Raw genomic sequence first — 14363 nt, 5'->3', positions numbered from 1 at the left:
TCTTGGAAAACTGTACTCTTCTAAATTCCACACTTAGAAGTAAAAAAACAGAGAAGCTTTTTTTACTTAACAGGCTCTGTTCATTTGACAACTAATTCCTTGCTGTTTTTACGTGAGGTTTCTACACAGCTGGAAGGGAAAAGATGAAAATATTATTGTAAATTAAGAGCAGAATTCAAGAGCAGTCATAGCACCTGGTACTATTTTAAAGTCATGAAAGAAAAAAGACTTGAAATTAATGACATCTTTTTTTAACTAGGTTTGTTTTAAGGCCAAGTTTTGTATCTCGTACTTTTGGTATTGTCATCTTTGAAGTAGTAATATGCAGTCATAAATCTATTTTATCTAGATAGATAACAGTTCTGGCTTTAGACTTCTAGGTCTAATATAAAAAGATTGATTTTTTTGTTTTAGAGGCTTAAGTTATGAGTTACAGGATTTTTTCAATACTTTGCGGATGGTCTAAAGAGAATTTTTCAATTGAATGTTTCCCACTGTATCCTTTATATAGCATTGGGATGTGTTCAAGAATGTTACTGAAGTTTTTATCTTGGTTCCTGCACTTCTTGGTCTCAAAGGAAATTTGGAAATGACCTTGGCATCCCGTCTGTCAACTGCTGTAAGTAACTTTCTCTTCTCCTTCAGTCTTCAGATATATGTTGTAAATATTTCAAAAGGAAACAAATCTTTGGAACACAAGTGCTTTATGTTTATGGCTTAATCTGGCTTTAGGGGGGCTCTTTAAATCAGTTATTAAATTGGAAAAGTTAAAAAGTTAATCTTCCTACATAAAAAATTTACATCTTTGGTCTCTTCTGAGTCATCATTCAGAACAGATAGAGTAGATTTTTGAGATTTACATGTGTATTCTGTAAGGTTGACAGATCTCTTTGGCCTTGATAAGGTTTGAACAGGCTAACAAAATGTGTATGTCTTGAACAAATTTTTCTGAAGACCACTTGTGTGGCACCAAGATAAAGCATGGCTAATATTGCTCCTCTAGACCTTTGTAGATCGAACTGTAAGAAACTCTGTTGTAGCTTTCTGTCTAAATAATTTTATTCCTTTTTTGTTGTGGTGATTTTTTTGGTGGGTCTGCTTATTTTTTGTGTGTCTGTCAACGCTAACATAGCATAACTATGTTTTTTCTACATCTTCTTACATATTTGTCATAGTTCTTTTCTGCATCTCAGAGGATGCTCCATTCCTTCCTTTTTCTAGCCTAAGCAAGCCAGATTACCTTACCATATAGTTTTTTGTGTGTGTGAATAACTGTAATGAACAGAATGTTCTAATAACGAGGCTGAACTATCTCTGGTACCTGAACTGGGTATCTCTGTAAGACACTGCCTTATGCAGTGTTTCTCCTTTGTAAGATAGTTTTTCCATTCTCCAGCAAGGCCCCACTCTCTGCCCGTTGCGGCTTGAATGAATCTTTCTAGAAAATGTTTGGTCAAAGGTGTAAGTAACTCCAGATGAGACCTTACTATGGCTTTGTAGAGTAGCACTTCCCTATTTCTCTCAAAAATTGCTCTTGAAACTTTGTAGGTTTATATGTACTTATTTTCCTAGCAGCGTCAGATTTAAACCTCACAGTTGCTTGGTGATCAATGTCTGTGTCCTAGTATTTCTCCTTTTGTGTTATTTCCAGCTGTCTCTCCCATCTTCTGGCAGAAATATTATTAGTCCTTACGTGCATGACCTCGCGTTTCTACTGTTGAATTTCATCTGTTTTCATTGCTGTAATCCTCAAGGTCATCCAGTTTTTATGCAATATTACAATGCTTTGTATTGACAAGGTCTCCTAGTTTTCTGGCATTAATAAATTTCATTGCCACATTATATTGAGTTATTGCCCAAATGCATGCTATGATGGACATAGCCTTAGCAGTCCTATGAAGGTTTGCTTGTGTCATGCCCATTATAGAAATTGATTACTTTTGCCCCATATGAATTCTTTCATACATAGGAATTGACGTGTTTTGTTGTATCTTTATCAATTTCGGCCTTAGCTATTCAGTCTTTTTTTTTTTCTGTTTTATTTTAATGCTCTTACTTCTCTGAGCATTCTTACGGTTTCTTAACAATATTTTGTGTTTAAACCTTACTGCCTTTACTGTCAGGCATGAATACTTTTGCCTTTTACCTTACTTTTTTTTTGGTGTTGACCTGTTACTTAATTTCTTTCTTTGGCCTGAGGATTGAAAGTGCTTGTGTTCCATGGTGAAAAATATACCAAGTCCAAGGTCTACCAGTGCCTTACTAAAGGCTTAAAAAAAAGGTCAGAATCAGCTCCTCCATTTGTCCATTTTAAGCCCAGGCTCTTACCAAGCCTCAAACAACAGCTCACTCTGAGAGGACTTATTTTGAGGAGTGTTACCAGCACCGCTCACCAATTAAGTCTCACGAAGATATAAATCAGCTGATGCTTCAAAGGTTTTTACTCAAGCATGCCAGGAATGTTTCCTCTCTGGTATCAGAAATTGTTGTGTATCTGTCTTGGCCAAATTGCGTTAACTCTGTTCACATCCTTCCACTATGAAGGTTAATTAACCGGCCACAAAGAGGTCAGAGAAGCATATAGTTCTTCAGACAATACTATGTGACATGTGGAAGCTCCAGTTTCTTTGGCTTTGCCTGAAGTCACGGTCGCAGCAGCCTGGCACCAAGCTACTTCCCAGCTTTGCATCGACAGACTTGTGGGGTTTTTTCTTTTGTTTTCTAATGCCTTTAATTTCCTTGTATGACCTGTTTTCTTCAAGAATCATGACAGACTATGGACTAAGTTACACAAGTAATTGAAATATTTTCCAGGCCTTCCTTAGGCATATTATAAGTTCATTGGACGTCCTTCACAGGGAGGAGGTAGAGGCTTGTCAGGGTTCGGTGAACATTCTGTCTTTTGCCAGTGGTAGTTCTAATTTGTTCTAGCTGGTGAAAAGCTCATCAGTAAATGTTGTAAAGCGTGTGTATGTGTGTGTGCACAACACAGTGGAGATTTAAGAGAACAATATTTTACAAAATATGAACAGTACAGATTAGTCATTATCAAGATAATGCTAACAAGATTGTATCTAGTTTTTATATGTGAAAAACAGAAAAAATGGCTTTTATCTTGCAAAGAACCTTCTAACTTTCTCTTGTGTATCTTTTGTCATGCTCAACACCAGTTGCAATATGCACAGCTCTACAAGCTGGTAGATAGCCAGCCTCATGCCAAGTGCTGCCACAAAGGCAAAAAAATAACACAAGAACTCAGTAATCTTTCTCAGTGTTAATTGAAAAACCAAAAACAAACCAAAAAACTGTGGAAACGTGCTACATGTTATATGTAACTTCTTACAGGTGACAGCTTTGGCTTAGTTGCCAGATAGGAATTTTAACTCCAGGACATTGCCTTGGTTGCTCTGCTTCCCCTAGGTTTTAAAAACAGGTGCTGTGTCATATTGTAACATCCCTTACTGGAGAAGTTAATCAAAAAGCTTGCTACTGGACCTGCAGTTTACATGCCAGTTCTCCCAGACCTCTGTGAAAGAGGTTATTCTGGCCTTTGCACTCTTCACATTGATTTCATTGACCCCTAGTCTCTTAAGCCATCCAATCTTTGGTCCTGTCATCCTCATCCTAAGTGAAAACTGAAGGAGTATATTAATTCAAGGCATATCTTAACTGTTATTTGGAGGCAGTTGTATGATTAAATTTCCTTTCTTTGACCTAAATTTGCAGTAATTGGCTCCCCACCAGATACTGTCTAAAGTAAATGCAAGACTGCACCCCTGTAAATAGCTTTACCTTTGAAGAGGAAATGTCTAACATGAGTTCAGCATTGGAGCTAATATATATCCTTCTTCTTGCTCCTTTAGCTCATAATTGCATCTGAATTTGTCGACAGGTTTATGCTCTTGGGACTGTGAACGAGTTATCTTTACTCCATTGTAGTTGTGTAGTCAGCCATAATGTCTTGTTAGCAACTTTCTGTTGTCCATAATATATCTGTTTTCAAGTTTTGCCTGATCACTTTCATTCATCTTGTTGCCCAAATTCCTATTTTGGCTGCTTGTTACTGGTCACTCACAATTTCCCATCCACTTTCCCGTCCACTAAATATGCCTTAAGACTGTGTTTTTAAACTATTTAATCAACCTCATGGCATAGCTTGTACTTCTCTTTGGTGTTAGTGTTAATGTAAACTGTTCTCCCTCCTCCCACTGCTGTGCTGTGTGAGGTATACTTAGGTCAACTACCCATTCAAGCACAATATTTATATTGTATGTTTTGTATTCTTCAGCTTTGTTCTGTAGTTTGAGTCACTCTCATTGTCTCGGTTCACACTGTTGCCTCTTCTCCATATTTCTTTTTTCTTTTTTTCTTTTTAAGAGGAAGTTAAAAAAAAAAAACAACAAGCAAAAACCAACACCAAAACACCACTCATTCAGTCATCCCTGTAAACTTGTGCAGACTCTTATTTTGACTGTGTGTTATTAGGGTTAGGCATTAGCAATATGACTTTAGAAACTTTTTGTTTAGGTCCATCGATTCCACAATATTACAATAAACTTGATCTTACTTTATGGAGATCTGCAGCTGAAAGGAGTCATCCTGCTTTTTTTCTCCCTTCCAAACCCTAAGGGCATTTGGGCATGGGTGCATGTGACGGATCAGATAATTGTGTAGAAGATAAGCCCTGTTTGTTCCCTGAAAAAAAGTGTTTTCCATCAAACCAGCAAGCAAATTTATGTTGCCATGAACTCACTCATGGAGTTGATAGATCTGGTTTAAGAAAGAAAACATCAATGTATAGCTGATAGTAGGGGAGAGAAGAACTATGCCATTTAGCAGCAGCTCACGTTTAGGCTGGATTAAGCATTTTGCAAGATTACTGTTTTAACAAGGATTTTTTGGTTACTTTTCAAAAACTTCTTCAAGGAGAAAAAGAGCGAAGCTCTCCTTAGCCTGCCATTTATTTCATTTAGCATATATATTTAAGAAGGATGCAAAGGAGATTCTTATCTGCACTTCCTTAAATATTGCTGTAATATTTAAAATCAACGCGTGTGTTGCAGAGCTTTGACTGTACTTTGAACACTGGAAAATATTTATAGTGTAGATTGAGATAAAGCGTCTTCTTATATTTCTAAGTTTTTGAGTTAGCATTTGTTATAATACTTTGTTCCTCACAAGTCGCTACTATCACAAAATGGAACAAAGTGGTAAAGAAATGGAGGTAAAACCAACTGGAAAGAAATTATCAGAAGAGGAAAAAAAATACGCATTAAGACTTTGTTTTGAGAAGTATGTTATCTTACAAATTAGTATTTTATGTAAAAAAACACTAACATTTATGCTCAACATGTAAAACATAGTTCAGTTATCTCAAAAGGGAAGTTACTTTAGATACAGTCGCAGTACAGTGATATGTACTGTTCTTCAGATCTTTTCCTCTAACTCAAAAAATAAGTAAAAGTAGGAAATACATTATAAAAGAGTATGTATGTACTTTTTCATTTCTTAGAATAATTTATTTTCTGCCTTTCCAGCTACAGCCTCAGGACTGGACTTGTATCATTTACAGCATCATAAATCTCTAGCTGTTTTGTATAAATTAAAAGTTAGAATCCTAAACAGTGTTAGATGTAGTTTCTCATCTTCTGTAAGCACTTGCTGTTTCTCTATGCAGGTGGTTTCCCTGCAATCAATTAACACACTTGCATTAGACTGTGTGTGTCCGCACACATGTGTGTGTACATGTTTTTCTATTGGCTCATATAATTTAAGGGCTATGGGAACAAGTTCAGTCCTAAAATGACTGAATGCTGATAAGTTTCCCTTCCAGCCACTGATCTAATCACTAGTGGCCCTTGAACACTCCTGGAATGTAAGATGGCTAGTATATCTTGCACAGTAAGCTAGTGCTAAACAAGTTTCTATGTGAAACTGCATCAAGTTTAGCTGCTTTTGGGCGGATCCTGTAAGTACAATTTAAAATCAACAGCAATGCTTGACTTGAAAAAAAGCATAGCTTGGTTTTAACTTGCTTTCAAAATGTCCCTTTTTTTTTTTGTATGAGTTGAATTTGTGAGTTTCTGCCTTGTTAGTGCATTTTCAAGTAGTACAATTTTAAATACAAATGTCTGAAATTCTTGTAATTTTGACAGGTAAATATTGGAAAAATGGATTCTCCCATTGAGAAATGGAACCTAATAATTGGCAATTTGGCCTTGAAACAGGTAAATATAATGGGCTTATTTGATTAAATCTTGTAAGTGAGCGAAGTTATTGACAAAGTTCATCACGAGCATTGGTAAGTATGGAGACGCACAGTGTTAATGGGAAACTAGCTCTACTACACTGGCTCATACTTAACATACAAAGTTTACATGACTGATTTTTTTGAACAGTAGAGTACTCTAAAACAATACGAGCTTATATTTATCAGAAGAAGAGGTAAAAAATTCTTTGTAAAATACTACGGGTATTTCCTTTTTAATTTTTCTGAGAGAGGATCTGAGGATGATTAGAGAAAAATTTCAGATTTGGCCAAACCTTTCAAATTTGACCGCTCAAATGTTTTCAGTACTGTATTTGCATTGGATTCAGTGTTTAAAGGAAGTATGTGATAGAGCTTTTGGATAATGAACAATATTTTAAATAGCTGGGTCATTTGAGGAAAGGAGTGTTTGTTCTCCAAAGCAACTCTTTCTTAAGATTAAGAACCATTTCATGTCCATATGTTATAATACAACATGCTCAAAAAGTAAGCAGAATGTTTATGCTGTGGCTTCACTGTTTTAAGTGGCTTAGCACTTCAGCTTTGGCTGCTGGTAAATCCTCAGCTCTTTTCCTTGATTTTACTATTGTTATTCTTGAGTCTCTGAAATGTTGGTAAAGCCTTTTCTGCTGGCATAAGATTTTTCTTCTTGATGATCCAAAGTTAGCATAATTTCTACAAAAAAGGGATGAGCATGCTCCCTTTACACCTCGCAAATAAATGTAGGTAGGCAGAAAGAATAATAGAAAATGAGTCTGTAGTCCTCTTAAGTCTACCAATTTTAAGACTTGTTCACCTTCTTTTTCTTTTCTAGGTTCAGGCAACAGTAGTTGGTTTTCTGGCAGCAGTGGCAGCAGTTATATTGGGCTGGATTCCAGAGGGCAAATACCGTTTTGATCATTCAATCCTTCTATGTTCTAGCAGCGTAGCAACTGCCTTCATAGCTTCTCTTTTACAAGGTAAAAGTAGTATATATGTTACCTTTTACAGTTAGTTTTCTGTGCGTGCTGAATGTATATTATGTTGTTATTCCTTAAAAATTTATATCCAGAAAGGTGTAATGCAACTGCAACACAGCAGAGGATAGGATGCCCTTTTGCAATTTCCATGTAGGTCTGAATATTGCATTCCTCTTCTGTCGTATTCTTTGAAAAGATTTGAATTGCGTGACCTCCTGAGCATATCTAGAACAGAAAGTATGGGGTTTAGATTTTACCTAATATGATGGAGACCTTTTCTTCCCTGCTTTCTATATTCGTTAATGCACAAAATATATTCTTAGCACTAAACAGGTAGAACTTATTTGCAGTTAAGCTCAAGATGTTATCTCAGCTGAATCCAAACTTCCTGGTTGCCCATACTGCTTTTATGTTAGTTTGTGCTCTGCTTTGTATCTGAAGTGAACAAATTGGCTTGTTATGGGAAGGGTCTGGCCCAAGTTCAAGTTCCCCTCTACAAACAGTGCCAATGTCTGTCTGGAGCCATATGGCGTGATAAATTTAATCTTCTCTTCCCAATTGTCAGGAAACATTTAACCATAAAAGATGGTACTTAATGGACATGAGGGGGAAAAAGTACCACTACTTGTGACATATTCTTAATGAAAATACATAGTCATTAGTCTTAATAATAGTAAGTCAAATAAAATATTTAACTTCCTTTTTTTACCAATCTGATATGCTTACTTATGTGAAAATTACAAAATTGTTGAAGTTTTGCATGAAATTAAGAACACGCGCTTTTTTTTAGTGACTACAGAGCCATTGAGTTTGATCATGCATGAAATTAAGAGTAGCAAGAGAACTGGAGAACATGAGTGCCTTTTATTCACTTCTCATGCATAATTTGGACATTAAGAGAAATTTTGTTGTTATTTGGTGGTGGGCCAGCACAGGAAATTACTTTCTAAGCTTCATCTTCCTACTTGTGAAACAGGTGCTTTTGTAGTATTGTGATCCTACAGGATCATTTCAGTTCTTTCTTTTGAGAATTTAATGGAGTATAACTCTATAGGCAGTTTCTCTGAAACTGAACTGCTAATGTAGCCTACAATACATAATATCGCTAAAATACATGAAAATTTTAATACGGATTTTTCAAAAATTCTTTAAAATAACATAAAATGGGGAAATTACTCAAGTTATGCCAAAGACGACTGTTAATAACAATGTTAATTTTATTTTTAGTAGCCACTTGCATTCTGCAGGAAAATGCCTCTTAAAAAGTTAGTGTTGCTGTTCATACAGAAAAAAATAGAAATCAACGTCCTCAATTTAAATGTTTTAACTGTATAGCAAGTAACATTTTTATATGTTGGCTAGTTTTTAATTTATGGTGTAGCTTCTTGACTTTTGCTGCTAAGTCCATGACTGGACATCTTGCACTATATCAGATGTTGAAGTTTTTAATGTAAGGGTGGTTTTCAGCCTAGTGAAATTTAAATTTCAGTCAGCTAAAGTTAGTAGGTTGTAGAAATAATACACTGCATATTTTTATCTTCATGAAATAGGTGATTTACAATTTCAATAGTGCTAATTCTAATCATAAGCAAAGTAGGTCATTGTACAGATGGTTCTTGATTTTGTGTGTGTGGTTGCTTTATTTTTTTAACATATACCCTAATTTTTAAAAATGGCTAAAACTTAAAAATAGAGACATCAGTCATGTGGGAAGAACAATCATACTGGGGCAAAAAGCACTGACCTCTTGCTTATTAAGTTTGAAAGTGCCATTATCTTGGAATTTTCTGTGGAGTTACAAGAGTAGATATGGTTACTATCCTGTCCTTTTTATTGATTGTAGGAATAATAATGGTTGGAGTTATTGTTGGATCAAAGAAGACTGGTATTAATCCTGACAATGTTGCCACTCCTATAGCAGCAAGTTTTGGAGATCTTATCACGCTTGCTATACTAGCGTGGATAAGTCAGGGTCTTTATGCTTGCCTTGGTAAGTATGTTTCTAAGTGTGTGTGTCTCCCTAGGAACCTCTTTTGGGTCAGGAGGGTGGGGAGAGGTTTAGAAAACCTTTTAGTTTGACTGACTTTTTTGTCAACATTTATACCACTGAATAAGGAATCTTGGGTTGCAGCATTACGCCATGATCTTTTTTAAGATGATAGAAGTCACTAACCACAATGTTGGCACAGCCTACTAGTAAGTGGAAGACTCTCACAGTGTCACAGTCAATCTACATGTGAATTAGAAACTGTAGTTGCTGAATTTACTGTGCTTTCTTGGGGGGAGGAAAACTGTCTTCATCCAAGTTTTCTTGAATGCCCACCCCTAAATCAAATATCTGCTTCCCAGAGCCCTTTTGAAGCGTTCTCCCCTTGCACTGAGGGCAAGGAGTTGAATTGGCTCTCTTGATCAGCTGCTGGGAGAGTTCTGCTTTGAGAATTCTTTTTGTTAGGGTGTGGTTTTGGGCAACATTCAAATACATCTTGAGCTGCAGCTGTGCCCACAAACCAAAATAGCAATAATTTAAGTACTTTGAGTAACAATAGTACGTCTACAACAAGTATGTATTCAAAGAAGTGAAGCCTTATTTTAGATAGATTTGTGCTTTGTGAATGCTGTGACTTTTAAATGATTTATGCAGACTAGTGTGAGTTTCTGATTCCTTCCAAGTTCTTTCCAGCTCCCATTGCAATACCTCCTTGTTTCCTCATTTTTCCTGCTCCAGCTTCCAGTACCAGTTTCCTCAGCTCTTTCCTATCTTGTTTCCCTCACAGTGTGACACTTCCATGTCTCTCTCCTGTTGCCTGCGCCTGAACTTGATTTTACCAGCATTTCCGTCTGCTTTTCAGTAAATGAAGTAACCGCTTGCTTCCAGCTTCTCCAAATAGTGGCCCTACTCTCTTCTGTTTTCTTTTTTTTTGTTTTGTCTCATAAATTTGATGACTGTATTTCAAACATAAATCTTATAATGTAGCTGTAGCTTTCTTCAGAACAGCAGTTCTGCCATGAAAGATGAAAAAATGTATAACCACTCTGAATAACTGAGCAGCAAAGGAGAGGCCTTCACTGACTACTGACTACAGAGGGCAATGATCTAATCCGACTTCACGTATCAATTCTGTCTGGCTTCTTGATGACAGTTTTTTACTGTTTGCTTATTTTCCCACTAATAGCTATGAACAGGTGAATTATACATAAACAGCTCCAAACTAATTTTCTTATGAATGACTTTTTCTTTCAGTCTGTAATTCTTCTCTTCTACTGAAGAAGGTTCGTCATCACAATGTCTGCTAAAAAGGAATATACCTATAATTATTATTATTATTAGAAGCATGCTCAGATAGTAGCCGATGTAATGAAATGCTTGATTGTCACAAAGGAGATGTGAGTTTGGAAAATGAGAATTAGGAACTCAAAAATTGGTCCTTTTCTTCCTGTTTCATCTCTCCCATGAAGAAACAAAAAATATGAAAACATTTTCTCATAGGAGAATGTTGCGTGAAAAGGGGCAAAGCGGTTTTGGCAGAAAATAAACCCCCTTGCGTTCTAACACTCGTCACCGAGGTGGGAGGCTAGGTGTGGCTGGGTTTAAATTCTGAGTGATGCCCAATTCAGCACTATCAGTCCAATCGCGTTTAATATGTATTAAACTATTACGATTTGGATACACTAATAGTGGACTGCACCTTCAGTCTAATCGTGCTCATGAACTAGCACGGCCACTCTCAAGTCTTTGGTCGCATTCAGTGAGAAACCAAAACGACTAGCTACTTAAAAAAGTGCAGTTTATATAAACAACAGATATATAGGTTCTTAGGATTGCCGGTGATAAATACACTGTCTGCAAAGCACGTGCAAATGAAAGTATTGTTACATATACAAAACGCGCGACAAAGTTATAAACGATACAGCCTGGCTATAAATATAGAAAAGAGAGTCTCTAGAGAAATTTCTAAGTTTCCCGAGGAAGCACTCGGTATAATCTAAGTCTTACCCAAAGGCGTCCCTATAGCGGGGAAGAGAGGCTCAGCCCGTCGACTGATCCCAGAAGTCAGTGATGCAATTCTTTGTGATGGTGTCTTCCCTGGGTATCCCCCCTCTCTCGGGCTATTTTTATACTATTTGTTATCTTCAAGGTGGAGTTTGAGTGACTTTAGTCATACATAGTTTTATCATGATTGGTGTAAATTTCTCTCGCTTCACAATTAAAGGTATAGTTTACGAGAAATTCAGGGCGCAGACTCAAGAAGGAGTGGTCGCACCTTGGAGGCGGGTAGCCTTCGGGATGGAGGTGTGTTTTGGTACTATAATGACATTATAATGAGCAAAGTTTGCACAAAGGACAGCATTTCATCAAAATTTGACAAAATGTTGGCTCTGAGTATCGAGCGGGCAGCTAATTGGCAGCTTATCTGTTTCATGGTATCATCCCATTCCCATATCCGCTATACATCGTAAGGTAAAGCCACGGAATAATTGCATCCCGTCCCATACCTCATGTAGCTTATCAGGGAACCACAGATGTTGTGTCCTTCATGCCAGCTGCGGCTATTTTCTACCTCAGAAGCCTCTTGATTTTGTACTTTTCCTTAATGTGTGAACAATGCCGTACTTTTGTATTTTTTAGCCAATTTAGTATTTATTCCACATAGAAGAATGTTCATAATACTATTTCAAATTTAATTATTGCTGCAACTGACTCCTTCCATAGAAACATATTTAGAAAGTGTTGATGTGATGTCAGCCTAAATGTATCAGTGTGCAAAGCAGCCATTTTTAGTATTTTCTATATTTTTGTTAAAACTTAAATTGTATTGTTTATTTTGTAACTATATTTAAATACTTTATATTCTAATAACTTATTTCTCAAATATTTTCTTCAGATACTTCTTTTAAGGAAGTTTATAGACTTGCAGTGAAAGAAAATTTATAAAGATTTTTTTTAACTTCTTTCTTTTTTTCTGATGAGAAGAACAGAGAGGAAGTCTCTTTTCTCATGAAATTTGGTGTCTCTAGCTAGTGCTAGGACTGGAATAATGATTAGAGTTTAGCTCATTAGAGACTGTTTATCTAGATCCATTGTTATGCCCAAAAGTCTGACCAGGATGGAACTTCGGGTTATTCTGCTTAAAATAGATTTCAGGTCCCAACAATTGATGTGTTTGATTGGAATTCAGTTCAATGTTAGGGTTTATGCTAGTCAATGAAGTGCCAGGGAAGTTGGTATTACCAGCTAGGTGAAAAGGAGTTAGCTAGGATTATGGGCATATAGTAACTCCCTGAGTAGGTGTGGAGTTGGAAGATATTGCCAAATTTGCATTAACACTGAGATTAGACTTGAGGCTAGGGTTATGATTAAAATTTATTCTGGTCAAGACCATGTTTGATTTAAAATAATTAAGGACAGACTTCAGACTTTAAATGTTAACTAGTAAGTATTTAAAATGAAGTTTCTTGGAAACCTATGCCCTATAGGTCAAACTTCATTTTGGTCTTTAAAATTTGCTTTGTAAACTACATTGTAATGAATATGCCAGTGATTTTTCATTTGTTTCCTAAATCTTTTCACTACAATATTAGTTTCTTATGGTTTTGCATTGTAATATTCTCTGTATAATTGTCTAAGTTGAACCCATATGACTCAAAGATAGTAAATTGTTAATACTGAGTCTTACTGGTTTAAAACAGTTTCCTCTACTCCTTTCCTTTTTTTTTTAATTGTGGCCACAGGCAAAACTTAGTTACATGTGCTGGTATTTTAATAGTAGCTGGATTGTAATAGTAGCTACATCTGTCATTTGTAAATAAACAATATAGTATTTTTTGTGACTATATCTAGTACTGCTTCCTATGCTTTATATAAATTACAGATAATATGTTTCTTTTTTTTTCTAAAGGAGTAACTAATTACTACCAATATTTCGGTTTCTTCTAAAACATTCTTTTTCTTTTTTTCTTTTAAAAAAAAAATCTAAAAAGCCAAACAAAAACCACTCAACCCCAAAAAGAAGATGGGGAAAGAAACTTGGACTTCTTTCTTCCTTTCATACATTTCCAGAAATTTACATCTCTAGTTACAGATGGCCTAATGTATCTCAGAGAAATAAAAAAAGGAGTGGGGCCAGGTCGAACTGATCCTTTGCTACTTTTACAGCTGTCATGGCCACTCACATTTTAGTCAGCCACTGCAGTTGAAAAGCAGATCCCACACATGTGTCGGGGAAGGATAAGTGCGCTGAAGTATGCTTTTAAGAGTGATTCCCAATTTTCTTTCTTTCTGTATGGTGTTCTGGAAATACTTCTCTTTGTGGTATGTGTAATTGTCTGGTTACTGCTAAAATGGCTGCTTCTGCTCTTTATATTTTTTTTCAATGTCTTTCTATTTCTTTCTCTTGGGAAACAGAGACTCTTTCTAAATTCAGAACATACCACAAAGCCCTTGGAAATGCGTGGTTTCCAAGAGCCATGTATTTGAACTATGAAATAGGAACATGGAATAGAAGTATGGAGTAGCTTCAGCTCAGGAGAAGTATACAAAGTTGTGAATGACAAGGAAGAGGCATTCAGAAAACGATTAGGCAACAGGTTAAAAAAACATTAAAGACACTCTTTTACAAGATATGTGATTGGGATGTGGAACTTACTGCCCTGATGTATTAAGAGGACCAAAGTGATTTTAGAAAACTATTTGGATAAATTAATCAGAGAAGAATCCATTGAGTATTGAACAGACAGATGCAAACAGAAAATGGATTGATGCAATCCCTGAGGCAAACAGCAGCGGAAGCTGGCAGAGCACACTGAAAGAAGCAGCACTAAACTTGCCGTTTTCTTTTCTCCTTTCTGCAACCCTGAACCATTGACCATAGTCAGGCACAGGATACTGGACTAGATCAGACCTTTGGCCTCACCCAGCACAGATGTTCTTAATGTTCTTTCGGTTGTTTCCCTGCTTTCTTAATTCTAGAATAGCAAACACAATGGGAATTTTATAAGAAACGCAGAGTTTATGGGCTAGTAATGAAGCAGGTGGGATTCGTGTCTGAACTGTATTCTGAATTAACTATTTTCTTCTATGATTTATTAGCCTAACTACTTAAATATACTGAAACAAAGTATAAGTTTCTGGCTCCTTT

The 14363-nt window shown here is 36.2% G+C and overlaps 1 protein-coding gene across 3 annotated transcripts in view; it reads left to right on the top strand.

The window, feature by feature from the left end:
* The window catches only part of SLC41A2 (solute carrier family 41 member 2), a 57417-nt gene that overhangs the window by 10603 nt on the left and 32451 nt on the right, over positions 1–14363 (top strand). For 2 of the 3 annotated variants that reach the window (XM_054212260.1, XM_054212279.1), the window contains exons 3-6: positions 512–619; positions 6156–6227; positions 7083–7227; positions 9071–9217. In XM_054212260.1, the coding sequence (XP_054068235.1) occupies positions 512–619; positions 6156–6227; positions 7083–7227; positions 9071–9217 (472 nt within the window). The remainder of the gene's footprint in view (positions 1–511; positions 620–6155; positions 6228–7082; positions 7228–9070; positions 9218–14363) is intronic. The other variant, XM_054212270.1, reaches the window with a different exon arrangement.

Source organism: Rissa tridactyla, chromosome 1, assembly GCF_028500815.1.
Source record: "Rissa tridactyla isolate bRisTri1 chromosome 1, bRisTri1.patW.cur.20221130, whole genome shotgun sequence".
In the NCBI taxonomy this organism is placed as follows: Eukaryota; Metazoa; Chordata; class Aves; order Charadriiformes; family Laridae; genus Rissa; species Rissa tridactyla.
This window is presented reverse-complemented; position numbering and strand designations above follow the sequence as displayed.